Source organism: Ranitomeya imitator, chromosome 1 (genome assembly GCF_032444005.1).
Source record: "Ranitomeya imitator isolate aRanImi1 chromosome 1, aRanImi1.pri, whole genome shotgun sequence".
Classification (NCBI taxonomy): Eukaryota; Metazoa; Chordata; class Amphibia; order Anura; family Dendrobatidae; genus Ranitomeya; species Ranitomeya imitator.
Window position 1 is genome coordinate 661,894,210 of NC_091282.1, and position 17,494 is coordinate 661,911,703.

A 17,494-nucleotide genomic window follows, 5' to 3' on the forward strand; every position below is an offset into this window, starting at 1 on the left:
CACGGACACTTGCACCAGACTGGACTTTGTATCGTTACACAACTCTGGGAACGTCACAACCCCGTAATCATCACATGTGTCATCTGTGGTGTTACATGGGACTGCAGGTTAGATCTACCACAGTATCTGGACTTAGAGAGTTATCACTGTGTTACCTGTGGTGTTACATAGGACTGCAGGTGACATCTACTACATTATCTGTACTCAGAGTGATCACTGTGTTATCCGTGGTTTTACATAGGACTGCAGGTAACTTCTACACCATCTGTACTTAGAGTTATCACTGTTTTCTATGGTGTTTCATAGGACTGCAAGTGACATCTACTACACCATCTGTACTCAGAGTGATCACTGTGTTATCTGTGGTTTTACATAGGACTGCAGGTAACAACACCTACATTATCTGTACTCAGAGTTGTCACTGAGTTAGTTATCTGTGGTCTTACATGGGTCTGTTTGTGACATCTGCTACATTATCTGTACTCAAGAGAGTTATCACTGTGTTATCTGTGGTGTTACATAGGACTGCAGGTGACATCTACTACATTATCTGTACTCAAGAGTTATCTGTCAAAGCACAGCTGCCGGGTGACCCGGGACCAGGGGCTCCTTCCTTGTGACTAAGGGTACCGTCACACAGTGGCATTTTGATCGCTACGACGGCACGATCCGTGATGCTCCAGCATCGTAACAATATCGCTCCAGCGTCGTAGACTGCTGTCACACTTTGCAATGTACGACGCTGGAGCGATAATTTCATGACGTATGTACGATGTAGAAGCCGTTGGTTACTATGCGCACATCGTATACAATATCGTGCACACCTTTGTTACACGATGTGATCATGCCGCCACAGCGGGACATTAGACGACGAAAGAAAGTTTCAAACGATCTGCTACGACGTACGATTCTCAGCGGGGTCCCTGATCGCGGGAGCGTGTCAGACACTGCGAGATCGTAACTATATCGCTGGAACGTCACGAATCGTGCCGTCCTAGCGATCAAAATGCCACTGTGTGACGGTACCCTTACACTAGGAGGCGCCGTATCTCGCCCTACTCCCCAGGATACATCTGAAGGTGAAGATGCTGGGGCCTTATCTCCTGAGTTAGTCCTGCGTCTGTTCTTTTCCCGTCTGTTCTCTTCCCGCACTCAGGGAAAAGGGGCGCTTCTGTGTATTGCAGTACACCAACCCGACAAACAAGGCAACACAAACAAGGGTTAACAGAAAACTCCAGGCATACAAACTATTCACTCACATATAACAGAGTAATGTACCGGGGTGTGGAGGTAGGGGAATCAACCAAAATAGAGAAGGATAAGGAATTACCACGCATACAAACCAAGCAACAGTCATTGATAACTCCTCCTACTCTCCTTCTCATACAAACTCCTCTCCCTGTTAGCCATGCAGCAAATGCTAGCTCCAACAAGGATTAGTACCAGAGCCCAGATTATAAAGGGGAAAGGTGACTAACCGAGCTCAGCTGCGAGCACAGGGATTTCCAAAATGGCTGATTAACCCCTGTTCTGCCAGACGGTATAATCACCATTAAAATGAAGAAGTGCTTCTTCTCAGCACAGGAGTAGGAACAATCAGATGCTGCGGTCTTCTGGCTCCACACTGTAACCCTGTGACATTATCGCTGTGTTATCTGTGGTGTTACATAGGACTGCAGGTGGAATCTACTGCATTATCTGTACTCAGAGCTTTATCACTGTGTTACCTGTAGTGTTACATAGGACTGCAGGTTATACAATAATCAAATGTGTATAGATTGTTACGTCCTAGTCGGGTACATCTCTCTATGTTTCGGACATATAATAACTTCACAGTGTATCAGTTCCTGTAAAATCCCAATTTCCAGCCTCGTACACACAGACACCCCCTGTATATAAAGCAGTATAGTAGTGCCCCTTTTATATATATCCATGTCCCCCGTGTAGATGGTAGTGCCCCCTTTAAATATAGCAGTGCCCTTTGTATAATTGACAGTGCCCCCTTTATATTTAGCAGTGCCCCAGTATATATCACAGTGCCCACTGTATATATGGCAGTGCCCCCTTTACATATAGCAGTGTCCCCTTTATATATATAGCAGTGTTCACTGTATAGATGGCAGTCCCCCTTTATAAATGGCAGTGCCCCCCATATTGATGGCAGTGTCTCCCTGTAAATGTGGCAGTGCCCTCCCGTGTATATGGCAGTGCCCCCTGTATATATGTATATGGCAGTGCCCCCTGTATATATAGAAGCACCATCTTTATAAATGGAAGTGCCTCCTGTATAGATGATAGTGCCCCTGAATATATACAGTGTGTATATATATATATATATATACACACACACACATCAGTGCCCCCTGTATTGATGGCAGTGCCTCCTGTATATATGGCAGTGTCCCCGAATACATATATTAGTGCCCCCTGTATAGATTGCAGTGCTTCCTATACACAGTGGTCTTCTACTTTTTCAGACTCCGTAGACCCACTTACATAACGTGAACCAGCTGAGCAGAAGGATCGTCAGATAAGACTAGAACTCCCATGATGACCCTAGTCCTGGGTGAGGGCACAGCTTACCTGGCTTCGGGCAGAGGTTGTCCTGTGTATTGATGAGCTGCCCGCAGCACAGCACAATTATCAGGGCTGTGTAACGTCCACTGGTGCCCGCCATGGTGGCAGTTTCTTTTCTCAGGCTCCCATAGATCGCTGCCTCTTGGCTCCTCTCCTCTTTTAGTGACTGTCTCGTCCTGACTGTGACAATCTACCCTTTGCGCTCTCACGACCGCCCTCTTCTGAATAAATAACAAGTGAACAGGAAAATATTTGAGGAACCATCCAGATTGCACAATGTGCTGACGGTGACACACAGGGGCTAGTAATAACCCACCGCTATCAGGCCACTAAACAGCCTGCCTGAACGCAGTGACATACGGTGGGGCTAGTAATAACCCATGACTATCAGGCCACTGAACAGCCCGCCTGAACGCAGCGACATATGGGGGCTAGTACTAACCCACCACCATCAGGCCACCAAACAGCCCACTGGAACGCAGCAACATACGGGGGCTAGTGCTAACTCACCACCATCAGGCCACCAAACAGCCCCCCTAAACGCAGCGACATACGGGGGCTAGTACTATCCCACCACCATCAGGCCACCAAACAGCCCGCTGGAACGCAGCGACATACGGGGGCTAGTGCTAACTCACCACCATCAGGCCACCAAACAGCCCCCCTGAACGCAGCGACATACGGGGGCTAGTACTAACCCACCACCATCAGGCCACCAAACAGCCCGCTGGAACGCAGCGACATACGGGGGCTAGTGCTAACTCACCACCATCAGGCCACCAAACAGCCCCCCTGAACGCAACGACATATGGGGGGTAGTGCTAACCCACCACCATCAGGCCACAAAACAACCCACCTGAACGCAGCGACATACGGGGGCTACTACTAACCCACCACCATCAGGCCACCAAACAGCCCGCCTGAACGCAGCGACATACGGGGGCTAGTACTAACCCACCACCATCAGGCCACCAAACAGCCCGCTGGAACGCAGCGACATACGAGGGCTAGTACTAACCCACCACCATCAGGCCACCAAACAGCCCGCCTGAACGCAGCGACATACGGGGGCTAGTACTAAACCACCACCATCAGGCCACTTCAACGCGACTACACATTGCCCACCTGAGTGCAGTAAAAGGAAAAGTCCAACTCTCCGACATGCAAGATTTTTTGTGATTCAGAGCATCTTTGCCTTGACGCAGAGCAGTGCAATGGAAGTAGAGGGAGTCCAGCTTCACAATCACGGTAAATGCTTTATTTTCAGTGTGAAGGAGTACACAGACATCAGTGCAGTTGAAATACCATGACAGATAAATTAAAATTCCATTACCATGATTGTGAAGCTGGACTACCTCTACTTCTTTGGGCTAATAATAACCACTGCTATCTGGCCACCGAACAACCCAACTGGCCGCAGCACACGCGGGAACTAGTAACAACCCACCGCTATTGGGCCACCAAACAGCCTGCCTGGTTGTGACGCTATACTGGTGCTAGTAATATCACAACGATATAAGGCCCTGGTGCTGTACCCCAGCCCTCCAGGATATGGGGGTCTGGAGAAGTCACTGTTGTGGTGAGCGGTAATAAGAATAAGCCGATGCTTTCACTTGAGATGAAGAATATTTAATGACAGAGTAAAGCGAGCGGCAGGAATGTAGTAAAGGAGGACAGCTGCTCCTCGGGGGCGGATATTGAACCTTCCCTCCTCTCCTGGGGTGTTCATATCTTTGCCACACGTGCACATCACCCCTACAAGTCAGCAGAGTCTTAGTGAAAAATCCCTCGTTTTCTGACTGTAGTGCCTGTTCATATGTACAGTATGTGTTTCCATGGTAACAGACAACAAACAGACGACAACCTTGGTGTAGTTGGACCCTCCAGGCCCCTCTTCCAGCAAATCTTCGGCACTAACTCCTTTTCTCACAAGTACAGTAAATTGTCTGTAGGGGGTCACAGACTGGATAATTGTACAGGGTCCTTATCTCCTTAGGGTCGTTCACACACTGTTCTCTCAAGAGAAACCTAAACTTTGCACTCATGATCCTACACCACCAGGGGATATACAATGCAACTTTTCACTACCCTAGACCACTAGGAAACATATTACCAATCTTTAACTACCCCAGACCACCAGAGAATTTACAATGAACTCTTTTTCTGCCCAGGATTTATAACCGGTGTGATAGAGAATTATCCACATTAATGGTGAAAATAGGAATTTCTCTCCATTTCTCCGTCGAGACTTCCTTTACAACATCCTCATTTTTTGTCTCTTCCACAGGATGATGGATCTCCACTAATAGCAGGTAGATAAAAGAGCCAAGAACTGCCCCGACACATGGCGCCACCACAGGAACCCACCACCAGTTGTTACCAGCTCTGCATGAAAAAGCAATAAGGGCACAATCATCAGATTATCTACCCCAAGGTACCCAAATATTACAGCCCGACACTCTCAGACAGACGCACCTGAACACATCCGTTCCCCATCCAGCCACAAACGTGAAGATCCGTGGCCCCAGGTCTCGGCTTGGGTTAATGGGGTATCCACAGTTGGCTCCCATTGACAAACCAATGGAGAACACTAACATGCCAATGACAATGGGCTCCAGTCCTTTAGGGACAGGTTTGTTTTTAGGGTCACAGACAGCCAGGATCCCGATCATTAACATGGCCGTCCCCATCACCTATGAGGAAGAAGATGGAAGTTACATACCAGCAAATGACAGAGTATAAAAAAGTATTTCACAAGTATAGCATGTGTGATTGATGGAAAGGTGGAAAGGTCCTAGGTGCCAGGGACCTAAGGACTTCACCGTTAGTGACCAGAACCTACAGAATTGAAGCAATGGGCTAAGCAGTTGAGCAAGTCTCCACCTTGAATTTCCAGTCTCCCCTAAATCCCTTATGGAGGAACCCAACCTACCCTAAAAGCACTGAGGAATCAATGGGCATCATCATGGGCCAACACCAGGGACTAATGAGTAGTCATTTTTCTAAAGGGTCAATCTCACGGGACGAAGATTAGGGAATGGCCGAAGAGTCTTATGTAGCTGGTTTGGGATAGGCTTCATCTTTGTACTCCCCTCTTGTTTGATGTGATTTATCGCCTGGGTGAGAAGTCATAATCTCTGGGGTTATCCCGACTTTGATGCTGTGGGGGGCTTAGCAGGCACATTTTTTTCTCATCACTTGGGGCAGACTACAACACACATATATTCTACAGCTGAAAGATACCTGATCCAGAAAGCCATTCCTTATACTCAGGTATGGGGCCGGGTACGTAGAAAATATGGAGGCCGTCTCTTGAGGTCCATACACGGTCAGATTACCATCAGAGTAGTGTTGGATGGCATCTATGTAAGAAATGGAAAGTTTACAAGACATGGCTATCACTGAACCAACAATCCTGGGGAAGCCATTACATATAACTAGAGATTTCAGAGGTGACCTGTCCGAGAAGTTTTACAATATCTGAGTAACATAAATCAGGTCTCCTCCGATGGCAGAAAGTCAGAAATCTACAGAGGAAGTATTCCAGAGAATGGAAAGAAATTTTCATATTCTACTAAAGATTGAAACCACTTCCTGTTTTTAAGTAAAATCTTTATATTCGTCTCATTGTACAAAAAATACAATCACCAAGTGCAAAATGAGTGGGGGGAGAAGTCGTGAAAGATGCTCCACCGCCCCTGTATTCAGGGCAGAAATCATATAAGTTCATAAATACCGCCCCTATGTACAAGAATATAACTACTATAATATTGCATCTATGTACAAGAATATAACTACTATAATACTGCCCCCTATGTACAAGAATATAACTACTATAATACTGCCCTGTGTACAAAATATAACTACTATAATACTGCCTCCTATGTACAAGAATATAACTAATATAATACTGCCCCTATGTACAAGAATATAACTACTAAACTACTTCCCCTGTGTACAAGAATATAACCATTATAATACTGCCCCTATGTACAAGAATATAACTACTATAATACTGCCCCCTATGTACAAGAATATAACTACTATAATACTGCTCCCTATGTACAAGTATATAACTATTATAATACTGCTCCCTATGTACAAGAATATAACTACTATAATACTGCCCCTATATACAGTAATATAACTACTATAATACTGCCCTCTATGTACAAGAATATAACTACTATAATACTGCTCCTGTTGTACAAGAATATAACTACTATAATACTGCCCTCTATATACAAGAACATAACTACTATAATACTGCTCCCGTTGTACAAGACTATAAGTACTATAATACTGCACCTATATACAAGATTATAAATACTATAATACTGCCCCTATATGAAGTAATATAACTACTATAATACTGCCCCTATGTACAAGAATATAACTAGTATAATACTGCTCCTATGTACAAGAATATAACTACTATAATACTGCTCCTATGTACAAGAATATAACTAGTATAATACTGCTCCTATGTACAAGAATATAACTACTATAATACTGCCCCAATGTACAAGAATATAACTACTATAATACTGCCCCCTTATATATAGATAGATATATGGAAAATTGTAAAACTAACACTGTAGGACATTAGGGAAATGTTTCTTACCATAATAAAGAGCAAAGGTTGCAGCGGCCCCCGTAAATGACCCCAGTAACTGAATTACAAAATAAAGGGGCAATTTCGACCAAGGGAACCTGCCGAGCACACACAAACTGAGTGAGTACGCTGGGTTGAGGTGCCCACCTGAAATATAAAAATGATGGCACTATGAATGGTCAGGTGATGACTTCACCATAGACGTACTGTAGGGACACCCACCTGACACTCCACCGGACACATATATAGCGATGACCACAGCGATGGCCCCAGCCAGGTACATGCAGAAAAAGTTGCCTTTGGTCTCGGAGCTGGTGACACCTTGGGCCACAGCCGCAGTGGTAATGAACTAGGAGACAGGACATGAAGGACGTGGTCATGGAGAAGAGCAGAAGATTCCCATACTGTATAAATGCATTATAATTATTATTATGTTGGGGTGTTGTTATTCTCTGTATGTTTTTTTGAGGCATTAGATTCCATTTCTGATGAGTGTGTTGCTTTAAGACTCTTCCCTCGGTCTCTGTAGGGTTTGCGGTCACAACGTTGGGCAATCTCTCCAGGGATCTCTCACTTAGGACTTTTTTAGGAATTGAAACTTGCACAAGCATTGAAAAAAACAGGATCTGAAAGTCAAATGTTGGGACCCCAAAAACGGAACCTGTGGGCAGGAGGGTTTCTGTAATCAAAACATAGAATAGAAGAACTTGCAGCACAAGGAGTGTAATAACATTATAATACTCCAGGAAAGCACAGCCTCTTGTGTGGAGACAATGGCCACCATTGACCAGCATCAGGCTCCTCATTCAACTGATCCTACCCCACCTGTCACAAAGGAGATGGAGCTCTGCTCCTGGAGCATTGATGCACATTAAGTAGTAGATCAGTAGGGACAAGATTCAGACCTCTGGACCACCAGGACAGGACACAGACCACTTAATTATTGGGGACAGGAAAATGACCAATGGTGACAGGACACAAACCACTGGTCTAGCTGGGACAAAGGTTTGACCACTGGACCATCAGAGATCATTTCAGAAACAATTGGACCATCAGGAACAGAAGACTGACCACCAGGACAGGACACAGACCACTTATCTATTGGGGAGAGCAAAATGACACTGGTGACAGGACACAAACCACTGGAACACAGGAATAGAAGACTGACCACTAGACCACCAGGACAGAATACAGACCACTCAACCACTGAGGATAACCAAGGTTGATAGAGTACAGTGCCCAAATGAACCAATAAAGGAGTATACTATTTATCTAACACCCCAAAAGACTGAAGAAAGCTCCATTAGGGCATCAGAAAATATCAAAGGATGATTAGCTCATTAGCCAAATGAGACAGAACCACAGGACCACTAGGGATTTAGACAGCTAAATCACCAGAGAATACATCTGAAGCGTACCTTCATTTATATATGGTTACTCTGCTAAAATACAAGACCATTATATGTCCCAAGAGTGTCTCTGAGATTGGGCTGCAGATACTGCATCATTGGATTACTAGTGAGACAAGGCAGAAACACTAGACCACCAGGGAAAAAAAGAAAAACAGAAAGATTACAGCGGTGAACCATCAAGGGAAGTCAAGAAAATTATACAACTGGGAAAATCAGATGAAGGCTACATCACTGAACTACCAGGGAAAAACATAGAGATTTGAGCACTAGACCATCAAGAAAAATATTAGGATCTTGCACAACTGGACCACCAGGGAAAACAGGTAGAGTTCCCCATTGGACCACCAGGAAAAGCATAACTGGACCAACATGGGAATTTATGGAAACTACAATCATTGAACAAACAGGGAAAAGGAAGGCGATTATTCCACTTGACCACTTGGAAAAAGTAGATTTCTCCAGTGAACTGCCTGGGAAAAGAAGATAAATTATTATATATGTTAACACAGTTATACCAGATGTACCTTATGACTCTAGATTTGTGGGTAATTCATCATATAGGACTATCCGCTATGCAGAGTTCATGTGTGCTGGACTAGGACTGAACTGAATGTGAAATATCTCAGTAGCCATAAACTGATAAGAGAGTACTGATTACAATAATCATTCATCCACAGAGTGATTTATAACAGTTATTATTATTCCAGGCTAGTCCTATATCTCTCCGCTACTCATGTACTTATAGCACATCTCCCCTGTGTACTGTCTCTACTATTACTGCATGGTTCCCATACATACTCCGCTCTGCTATTCACATCCTGTAATATACGGTATATATACACACGCACACAGTTCCTTGCAAAAGTATTCGGCCCCCTGGGACTTTTCAATCTTTCCCCACATATCATGCTTCAAACATAAAGATACCAAATGTAAATTTTTGGTGAAGAATCAACAACAAGTGGAACACAATTGTGAAGTTGAACAAATTTTTTTGGTTATTTTACATTTTTGAGGAAATTTAAAAAACTAAAAAATCGGGCGTACAATATTATTCGGCCCCTTTAATTTCAGTGCAGCAAACTCACTCCAGAATTTCATTGTGGATCTCTGAATGATCCAATGTTGTCCTAAATGCCTAATGATGATAAATATAATCCACCTGTGTGTAATCAAGTCTCCATATAAATGCACCTGCTCTGTGATAGTCTCAGGGTTCTGATTGAAGCACAGAGAGCATCATGAAGACCAAGGAACACAACAGGCAGGTCCGTGATACTGTTGTGGAGAAGTTTAAAGCCGGATTTGGCTACAAAATGATTTCCAAAACTTTAAACATCCCAAGGAGCACTGTGCAAGCGATCATATTGAAATGGAAGGAGAATCATACCACTGCAAATCTACCAAGACCCGGCCGTCCCTCTAAACTTTCATCTCAGACAAGGAGAAGACTGATCAGAGATGCAGCCAAGAGGCCCATGATCACTCTGGATGAACTGCAGAGATCTACAGCTGAGGTGGGACAGTCTCTCCATAGGACAACAATCCTGCACAAATCTGGCCTTTATGGAAGAGTGGCAAGAAGAAAGCCATTTCTCAAAGATATCCATAAAAAGTGTTGTTTAAAGTTTGCAACAAGCCACCTGGGAGACACACCAAACATGTGGAAGAAGGTGCTCTGGTCAGATGAAACCAAAATCGAACTTTTTGTCAACAATGCCAAACGACATGTTTGGCGTAAAGGCAACACAGCTCATCACCGTGAACACACCATCCCCACTGTCAAACATGGTGGTGGCAGCATCATGGTTTGGGCCTGCTTTTCTTCAGCAGGGACAGGGAAGATGGTTAAAATTGATGGGAAGATGGATGGAGCCAAATGCAGCACCATTCTTGAAGAAAACCTGTTGGAGTCTGCAAAAGACCTGAGACAGGGAAGGAGATTTGTCTTCCAACAAGATAATGATCCCAAACATAAAGCAAAATCTACAATGGAATGGTTCACAAATAAACGTATCCAGGTGTTAGAATGGCCAAGTCAAAGTCCAGACCTCAATCCAATCGAGAATCTGTGGAAAGAGCTGAAAACTGCTGTTCACAAACGATCTCCATCAGACCTCACTGAGCTCGAGCTGTTTGCCAAGGAAGAATGGACAAGAATTTCAGTCTCTCGATGTACAAAACTGATAGAGACATACCCCAAGAGACTTGCAGCTGTAATCACAGCAAAAGGTGGCACAACAAAGTATTAAGTTAAAGGGGCCGAATAATATTGCATGCCCCACTTTTCAGTTTTTGAATTTCCACAAAAATGTAAAATAACCAAGAAATTTCGTTCAACTTCACAATTGTGTTCCACTTGTTATTGATTCTTCACCAAAAATTTATATTTGGTATTTTTATGTTTGAAGCATGATATGTGGGAAAAGGTTGAAAAGTTCCAGGGGGCCGAATACTTTCATAAGGCACTGTAGCTATACCATTTCTGTACTGACTGCACACATTGCAATCTGTCATATACATTTACGATCAAAGCTCTAACTGCACACACAGCTCTGCTATACACTGCCATCCTGTAATATATATTTACTATTAGAATATTTTACCATATACCTACTATTCGTGTACTGACCACACACACAGCTGTGCTCCATTTTGCCGTTTTTGGGACTTACAAGTAGCACAAAGACCCCGAGAAATTCGGCCAGACATTCCCGGAGAATGATGTTCCTCAATCTCAGATATTTCTGCGCCAATTCCCAAAAATACTCCGACGTCATGTTTATACGGAATAGATGAAAAGAGAAAAGTGCAGCAGGGGGAACATATCCTTATAAAGTTTCCTATCACAGAGAGATAAGAAGGTCACCCAACAGCAAGTTGTGCCATTATCTGCTCCCCACCTCCCCATCATGAGTCCCTCCCCGAGAATCTGTAATAAACTCCATAAATCTGAAGAAAACAACATCACGAGCACAGGTTAACTTGGCTGATCTCATACTGAAACTGCGGGATCAGTGAGAAAGCTGATCACTGGAGATTAACCCCTTAGACACCACAGTCAGCAGTGGTTGCAGCATCTAAGTGGTAAGAAAGGAGAACTGCTTCTTCCTCCAAGGTTTGATAATCCCTTAGACACCAGTCAGTAGTGGCCACAGCATCTAAGTGGTTAGAAAGGAAAAGTCCTCCCAAGGTTCAATGGTCCCTCACACGCCAGTCAATAGTGGCCGCAGCTTCTAAGTGATTAGAAAGAACTCCTTCTTCCCCCAAGGTCTAATAACCCATTAGACTCCAGTCAGTAGTAGACGCAGCATCTAAGTGGTTAGAAAGCAGAACTCCTTATACCAAGGTTCAATGGCCCCTTAGATGCCAGTTAGCAGTGGCTGTGGCTTCTAAGTGGTTAGAAAGGAAGACTCCTTGTTCCCCCAAGGTCTAATAACACCTTAGATGCCAGTCAGTAGTGGCCGCAGCATCTAAGTGGTTAAAAAGGAGAACTCCTTATTCCTCCAAGGTCCAATAGTGAAAGTGGACAATGAGCCCCACGGCTTACTCCTTAAACCTTGGATAGTATTTATTTTCTTAACAATTATTCATTTAGTTGTTACAGGCTGAAATTTGGTCAAATATCTTGAAATTTTCCATTTGATATCTAAAATTTGAAGCAAAAAATTGACAAAATTAGTTGTAAATGACTTGTAGATTTGTTTTTATTATTTCTGTAACGTTGTAACTCACATTTTATATATTATTTTAGTTTTTTTTTAATTTTGCATTTTTTTAAGCTTTATCAATTTTTAAATCTTTTTGGTGATCTTAAATTTTGGTGAAATCAATAAATATTTAAATATTTTTTTTTCTAGATAATTAGTTGTATACCATTTATTACGCACTTGATTGTGGATTAATGGGACACACAGTGACCCGATAATAGTCAGTTACCAGAGAAGATTCAGAAATTATTCTGGAAAATGTAATAATTGATGCGGACTGTCGAATCCGATCATATTGGCGCGATAGACAAAGTGGATATTGTTTCCAATTCTCGTATAGAATAATCGATAATGAACTAAGAGCCCGCGCTACGTCTATGAAGTCCTGGTATAATTTATGTGGTTCCAGGTCCAAGCTCATAATATGCGGTTGATCAAAAGAGAAATTATTGGAATATTCGGCAGAGATAAGCAGCAATCAGCGGTGTCACTCTGATCTATGGAGCGCTTATCTCCCTCCCCATAATTAATAACGACCTCCAGCATCTAATGAACTTACCGAAAACTGATATGGGCAAAACAACAGAAAATATCCAAATCATTAGCCACAGCAGCGGACTGATAAGAGAACTACAAACCTCAGCATTGTCTCCCATCACTCTTCACAACGTATCTGCACCACCCTCACCCTCTGTCCTTTCCTGACCTGGTTAATTTTCACATCCGCCTGCACCTTGTCACCCTCCCAAATCAATCATTCACCCCAAACACCCCAACTTCTGGGCACAATTTGAAGCATTGGGTTATATTTTCATCTGCAGTACACTGCACAGTACCACTTCTCCTGTCCTATGTACTGGGTGTAATTCTCAGTATCTGTATTATTCTGTATATATACACTGCACAGTACCACTTCTCCTGTCCTGTATACTGGGTGTAATTCTCAGTATCTGTATTATTCTGTATATATACACTGCACAGTACCACTTCTCCTGTCCTGTATACTGGATGTAATCCTCAGTATCTGTATTATTCTGTATATATACACTGCACAGTACCACTTCTCCTGTCCTGTATACTGGGTGTAATTCTCAGTATCTGTATTATTCTGTATATATACATTGCACAGTACCACTTCTCCTGTCCTGTATACTGGGTGTAATTCTCAGTATCTGTATTATTCTATATATATACACTGCACAGTACCACTTCTCCTGTCCTGTATACTGGGTGTAATTCTCAGTATCTGTATTATTCTGTATATATACACTGCACAGTACCACTTCTCCTGTCCTGTATACTGGGTGTAATTCTCAGTATCTGTATTATTCTATATATATACACTGCACAGTACCACTTCTCCTGTCCTGTATACTGGGTGTAATTCTCAGTGTCTGTATTATTCTGTATATACACTGCACAGTACCACTTCTCCTGTCCTGTATACTGGGTGTAATTCTCAGTATCTGTATTATTCTGTATATATACACTGCACAGTACCACTTGTCCTGTCCTGTGTACTGGGTGAAATTATCAGTATCTGTATTATTCTGTATATATACACACTGCACAGTACCACTTCTCCTGTCCTGTATACTGGGTGTAATTCTCAGTATCTGTATTATTCTGTATATATACACTGCACAGTACCACTTCTCCTGTCCTGTATACTGGGTGTAATTCTCAGTATCTGTATTATTCTGTATATATACACTGCACAGTACCACTTCTCCTGTCCTGTATACTGGGTGTAATTCTCAGCATCTGTATTATTCTATATACACACTGCACAGTACCACTTCTCCTGTCCTGTATACTGGGTGTAATTCTCAGTATCTGTATTATTCTGTATATAAACACTGAACAGTACCACTTCTCCTGTCCTGTATACTGGGTGTAATTCTCAGTATCTGTATTATTCTGTATATATACACTGCACAGTACCACTTCTCCTGTCCTGTATACTGGGTGTAATTCTCAGTATCTGTATTATTCTGTATATATACACTGCACAGTACCACTTCTCCTGTCCTGTATACTGGGTGTAATTCTCAGTATCTGTATTATTCTATATACACACTGCACAGTACCACTTCTCCTGTCCTGTATACTGGGTGTAATTCTCAGTATCTGTATTATTCTGTATATATACACTGCACAGTACCACTTCTCCTGTCCTGTATACTGGGTGTAATTCTCAGTATCTGTATTATTCTATATACACACTGCACAGTACCACTTCTCCTGTCCTGTATACTGGGTGTAATTCTCAGTATCTGTATTATTCTGTATATATACACTGCACAGTACCACTTCTCCTGTCCTGTATACTGGGTGTAATTCTCAGTATCTGTATTATTCTATATACACACTGCACAGTACCACTTCTCCTGTCCTGTATACTGGGTGTAATTCTCAGTGTCTGTATTATTCTGTATATATACACTGCACAGTATCACTTCTCCTGTCCTGTATACTGGGTGTAATCGTCAGTATCTGTATTATTCTGTATATATACACTGCACAGTACCACTTCTCCTGTCCTGTATACTGGGTGTAATTCTCAGTATCTGTATTATTCTGTATATATACACTGCACAGTACCACTTCTCCTGTCCTGTATACTGGGTGTAATTCTCAGTATCTGTATTATTCTGTATATATACACTGCACAGTACCACTTCTCCTGTCCTGTATACTGGGTGTAATTCTCAGTAAATGTAATTACATATATATATATATATATATATATATATATATATATACCGTATGTACTCGAGTATAAGCCGAGATTTTAGTCCCCCTCTCGGCTTATACTTAAGTCATACCCAGGGTTTGGCAGGGGAGGGGGAGCGGGGGCTAATTATACACCCATAGGGGTGGAGCCGCATATTCATTACTGTAATGAGCGGTAACGGTGACCGCTCATTACAGGAAGAAAAGGCGACGCCGGGGAACAGACATGCAGCGACGGCGCCAGGAACAGGTGAGTATGACGGTGGCAGTGCGCGATATTCACCTGCTCCTCGCTCCACCGTCGGCGCTGCTGTATCTTCCACAGTGACGCTCAGGTCAGAGGGCGCGGTGACGCGATTAGTGCGTGCCGCCCTCTTCCTGAACGTCGGTGCAGAGGATGGGGAAGACACAGCGGCGGTCGGCGCAGGTGACTATAGCAAGTACCGGGGGCTGGAGAGATATGTAATTTTTTTATTTTTTTAATCGCAGCAACAGCATATGGGGCAAATATCTGTATGGGGCATCTTATGTGGCCATGTGCAGCATTATATGGGGCAAATATCTGTATGGGGCATCTTATGTGGCCATGTGCAGCATGATATGGGGGCAAATATCTGTATGGGGCATCTTATGTGGCCATGTGCAGCATGATATGGGGGCAAATATCTGTATGGGGTATCTGTATGGGGCCATGTGCAGCATTATATGGGGCCATGTGCAGCATGATGTGGGGGCAAATATCTGTATGGAGCATCTTATGGGGCCATGTGCAGCATGATATGGGGGCAAATATCTGTATGGAGCATCTTATGGGGCCATAATCCACATTTGTGGAGCATTATACGGGACAAATGTCTGTATGGAGCATCTTATGGTGTCATAATCAACATTTGTGGAGCATTATACGGGGCAGATATCTGTATGGAGCATCTTATGTGGCCATGTGCAGCATTATATGGGGCAGTTATCTGTATGGAGCATCTTATGGGGCCATGTGCAGCATTATATGGGGCAAATATCTGTATGGAGCATCTTATGGGGCCATGTGCAGCATTATATAAGTCAATTATCTGTATGGAGCATCTTATGGGGCCATAATCCACATTTGTGCAGCATTATGTGGGGCATATTTTAATATGGAGCATCTTATGGAGCCCATCATAAACAGTATAGAGCATTATATGGGACTCCTGATTCAATATGGATATTCAAAAACACTTAAACTACTGATGCCTCAATTAATTTTACTTTTATTGGTATCTATTTTTATTTTTGAAATTTACCAGTAGCTGCTGCATTTTCCACCCTAGGCTTATACTCGAGTCATTAAGTTTTCCCAGTTTTTTGTGGAAAAATTAGGTGGGTCGTGTCATGTCTCACGACTTGGGAAATCATTCAATGTTTGCATTGCTTGTGTTCGATCCTTCTTTCTAGGCAGAAGTTTGCCTTTCCCTGTATTTTGTCCCAACTCTCTCACTGTAGTCCTGTGATGTATGTTTGTTCTCGCCCTTATTCTCCATTTTGTCATCATTCCTCCATCTGTATGCATCCTACTACATGTCCTCTGTTGAATATTCCTTTTTACCTGCTACTTTCATCATAATACAAGAATTTCAGTTAAAGCAATTCTCTTTTCCTGGAGTCTTCTTACATGAGATCGTGGCTGAGTTAAGCTGTCTGATTAATCGGTATGAACGTGAGTACAGGTGAATACGGAAGCGCCTAAAAAGAAGGGTCTATCCAGGCACCACTACGTTCTACATATCCATGAGTCAGAATAGTAAAAAGGAATAGCCTGCCTTCAGAGACAGTAACTCAAGGTCTGTGCTGAACCTCAGTGGAAAAGGACATTTCCCAGATAGATAGTAACCCAGTTCCCAGCCAGACCCCAGCGTGCATAGAAGCACACACTGCAGATAAACAGGGAGAAGTATAACCCTCATCCTCCACTCTTCCTGCCTGCAATCAAATCATGTCTGAAGCAAGGAATACAATGTCCCTACCAGACTTACAAACACAGGAAAGAGACCCAGATCCCCATCCACCAGCTAGTGAAAGGGGAAAACGTACAGTCAAACCTACATGGAAAGTCATGGAGAATTTAGAGACTGCAAAATGTGTCGTGTATAGTGATGTGTCTTCACTGTGGGAGAAAGTGCTGAATCACATAGACACTGTATCAAGGCCTGCTTCTCATGAGTTACCACTTGAGGGAGTCCTAGAACAATTATGCACAGCATACCAAATGTACATGGAGAAGACTGACCAATACATTATTCTCCTGAAAAAACTGAATCTGCCAGAGACTTTAAACGAATTGCAAAGTTTCCAGCAGCTTAATTCTGAAAGAGACTGCACTGTACGTGACATTAAAATCAAGTTAGAGGCTAAAATTGCACGGACACCAGATGCATCAACTCGCTCATCTAAATTGTCCAAGCACT

General features: G+C 43.0%; 2 protein-coding genes across 2 annotated transcripts in view; both read right to left on the bottom strand.

The window, feature by feature from the left end:
• The window catches only part of IL6R (interleukin 6 receptor), a 47,178-nt gene extending 44,400 nt beyond the window's left edge, over positions 1 to 2,778 (bottom strand). Inside the window, exon 1 of the mRNA XM_069728895.1 lies at positions 2,584 to 2,778. Within this exon, the coding sequence (XP_069584996.1) occupies positions 2,584 to 2,677 (94 nt within the window). The 5' untranslated portion in view covers positions 2,678 to 2,778. The remainder of the gene's footprint in view (positions 1 to 2,583) is intronic.
• Positions 2,779 to 4,192: 1,414 nt separating this feature from the next.
• AQP10 (aquaporin 10) lies at positions 4,193 to 11,407 on the bottom strand. The gene is made up of 6 exons (XM_069745604.1): positions 11,280 to 11,407; positions 7,415 to 7,541; positions 7,202 to 7,339; positions 5,821 to 5,939; positions 5,053 to 5,270; positions 4,193 to 4,962 (listed from the first exon to the last, which is right to left on the bottom strand). The coding sequence occupies exons 1-6, from the start codon at positions 11,382 to 11,384 to the stop codon at positions 4,752 to 4,754; spliced, it is 918 nt and encodes a 305-aa protein (XP_069601705.1). The 5' UTR covers positions 11,385 to 11,407; the 3' UTR covers positions 4,193 to 4,751.
• Positions 11,408 to 17,494: the final 6,087 nt, after the last annotated feature.

Coding starts and splice junctions, on each gene's coding strand:
- AQP10 (XM_069745604.1), bottom strand. CDS start 11,384: ATGACGTCGGAGTATTTTTGGGAATTGGCGCAGAAATATCTGAGATTG. Junction 7,340..7,414: donor TGTGTCCGGTGGAGTGTCAG/GTGGGTGTCCCT, acceptor TTTATATTTCAG/GTGGGCACCTCAACCCAGCG. Junction 4,963..5,052: donor TGGGGAACGGATGTGTTCAG/GTGCGTCTGTCT, acceptor TTTTTCATGCAG/AGCTGGTAACAACTGGTGGT.